Source organism: Phodopus roborovskii, unplaced genomic scaffold (genome assembly GCF_943737965.1).
Source record: "Phodopus roborovskii unplaced genomic scaffold, PHOROB, whole genome shotgun sequence".
NCBI classification, from domain to species: domain Eukaryota; kingdom Metazoa; phylum Chordata; class Mammalia; order Rodentia; family Cricetidae; genus Phodopus; species Phodopus roborovskii.
The window spans coordinates 50,436,982-50,439,926 of NW_026126511.1; the positions used below are offsets into that span (position 1 = coordinate 50,436,982).

General features: G+C 33.1%; 1 protein-coding gene across 2 annotated transcripts in view; it reads left to right on the forward strand.

Moving 5' to 3' along the window:
• Ints6 (integrator complex subunit 6) overlaps positions 1-2,143 on the forward strand; it is a 67,893-nt gene extending 65,750 nt beyond the window's left edge. For both annotated transcript variants that reach the window (XM_051195551.1, XM_051195552.1), the window contains exon 18: positions 1,480-2,143. In XM_051195551.1, the coding sequence (XP_051051508.1) occupies positions 1,480-1,573 (94 nt within the window). In that variant the 3' untranslated portion in view covers positions 1,574-2,143. The remainder of the gene's footprint in view (positions 1-1,479) is intronic.
• Positions 2,144-2,945: the final 802 nt, after the last annotated feature.

Below are 2,945 nucleotides of genomic sequence, written 5' to 3' on the forward strand. Positions count from 1 at the left end.
GTTACTGAATATTAGTGAATGGTCTGCATGCTTGATGTTTGAATGGCATTTGTTATACACTTGAGTTTATGCATGCATTTGATTATTGAAATGTGAATTTTTCCCCTTTTAATTCAAAGGTATTAATAGACACACAATTAATAGACACACAAACCCTTGAGGAATTATAGCCTTTTCCCTTGTAAACTATTATATATTCTTTTAAAATTCTTGCTTTTTCTTCTCATGCTTTTGATGGTGTTGAATATAAATCTTTAATTTTCCCCTTTTCTATATTAATAATTATTTTAAGTGATTAGAAATAACCTTGAAAGGTAATATTGTAACATTAGGAAGGTTGGAAACAACTGCTTTAGTTAGACAGGATTTTTTTTGTTTGTTTTTTGAGTGGTTTGGGTCTAGGCTACTTGAATGATCAAGATAAGGCTATACATTTTCATATAAGTTGAAATATTTTAAATTATTCTGTTTTTAATGAAAACTATTCTGGCCGGGCATTGGTGGCCCATGCCTTTAATCCCAACATGTGGGAGGCAGAGGCAAGTGGATCTCTGTGAGTTCGAGGCCAGCCTGGTCTACAGAGCTAGTTCCAGGATTGGCTCCAGGCTCCAAAGCAATACAGAGAAACCCTGTCTTGGAAAAAAAAGAAAACAGAAAAGAAAGACTATTCTGTCTTTTGTCAGTTCATAGTGTACCTTGAATTTTTAGTGTAGATGATTTTTAAGACAATGTTTTGCTGCATAGCTCAGGCTAGCCTCAATCTGCTAGGAATGTGCCCCCATATTGATGCATCTTGGATCTAGTTAGTTCCTTGCACCTGCCTTTTTGGCACCTTTGTTGTAGAATTTGGTGCCTATTTGTATCATTTTACAAGAAAGAAGGAAAAAAAAAACAGAACATCCAATATTTTTGAGATATTCTGAAAAGCATCAGTGATAGTAATGATTTTGTGTATATAATTTTAGCCTATTTATATTTGATACTGAAAAAACATTTTGTGCTATATATACTCTGTTATAGATACCTTATTACACTTGGTATCCTAGTCCTCAGATTGCAGTAGAACACTGTGATTTTTAATGCTACTACTGGTTTCCATTTCCTCTTTGTGTAGGCACTTGCATTTCTTCCTTGTTTCCATTCTTCTTTTAACGCTTAGTTCTCAGAAGGGACTGGATGGGATCCAACTTTTACTATAATGTTTAGAATCCTTGTGTATATTAGTATTTTCTTTCTCTTTTCCTTTTTGGTGGTTTGAGACCTCATGAGCTTTCTCTGTCCACTTTAGCATGTGTTCATTGGTGTTACCCTTGTTCGGCTCATATTTAGGCAGTTCCCAACAGATCTTAGGTGTTGGGTTTCATTTTCATTCTACTTTAATCTTTCCCAAAGCCAGCTTTTCTTTTTGAATTGTCTGTACTAGGTTATGCATGCTATCCATTAGAGGTAATTGAGAATGTTCTTATTTTGCTCACACAGGTTTAAAAAGCGAATGCTAATAGAACAGCTGGAGAACTTCTTGGATGAAATTCACCGGAGAGCCAATCAGATCAACCATATTAATAGCAATTAAAGGAAAATAGAATGTGGCCACTTATTTCACTGTCTTCTCCAAATACAAAGTAAATACAAGACTGTTGTAATCTTGCATTCATTCTTTGACATGCATTGTTGACTATTTGAAATACTAAAACAGTCTACAGATTCTTTCCATCATTTTACAGTGACCTTTTCATTTTGGTTTATTTTTGTAATGTGAAAAGTATCACTAATTTTTTTTTTTTTTTTTTAATTTAACAAACTAAAACTATTCTCCAAATCGTCCGCTTGTCATTGGCTCTTGCGTGTCAGTTTCCCTCAGGTTATATTTTCTTAAACCAACCTTTAAAATTGTCAGCTCTGTTAAGGTTGAACTTTGCCAAAAAAAAAAAAAAAAAGAAAAAAAAGAAAAAGAAAAAAAGAAAAAAAATTAAAAAGAAGTTACTTTGTAATTTTTGGGGAAAAAAAGCACATACATTAAGAACTAGGTAATGTTTTGTATATACAGTTATTTTGGATATATTATTGTAAGTTGTACAAATGTATTTTGAAGAATATTTAAGAAAAGCACTTTTGTTATTCCATCAATAAATGCTCTATTTTACTCTTGTGTGGTTTAGGAAATAATCACATTTAAAGTAACTACTTAACATTCTAAAACAGTGGAAATTTAAAGGCCTTTCTTTTTAGCATTGAAAAAACACAACTTAATATTTGTTAAACTATTGTAATTATATGTTACATAACCTGCATTGTCTTTTTAAGTATATGTTCTTAGTTTTTTGTTGGCCATGCCAACGTACTCCACTCTTACCTGGATAATGGGAATGGCTATGCCTGTGGCTGACAGACATGTTTAAAAAAAAAAAAAAAACAACAACTTTATAAGTAGATTACTTGGTTATTAGTGGTTTCTTAGCACCCTTTAACCTTTTTCACAGGATTTGGATATTTGGATGACACTCAAGTCTAGCCATTAGTTAGGGCATGGTAGGTTTAGGGTATGTCACATTCTGAAATGTCTAGTGTGTAGTAATTTGGTCTCATGTCATGCTTACATGAGTCTGTGATGATGGATTCAGAGAAAATCTCTTGGTTCTGACACTGAGACTGTTGTTTAGATGACTTGCTCGTTTTGTTTTCCACTGATTTGCACACGAGGATATCCGACACTTAGGTTCTCCATCCTCACAGGGCTGTACACTCTTACAATGGATGCCACCCTGTGTTCTGACTTATACACACATTCATAGATCACTGCTGTGCCTTTTAGTGGTTTGGAGGGATCCAATAGAAAAGGTTAGGAGTTTTAGATTTGGAATAATTTGAGATGGGAAAAGCTTCCAAAATTATTTTTTTAATTGAATTATTTTTAGATTAATAATATTTGGAAATCACATACCCTT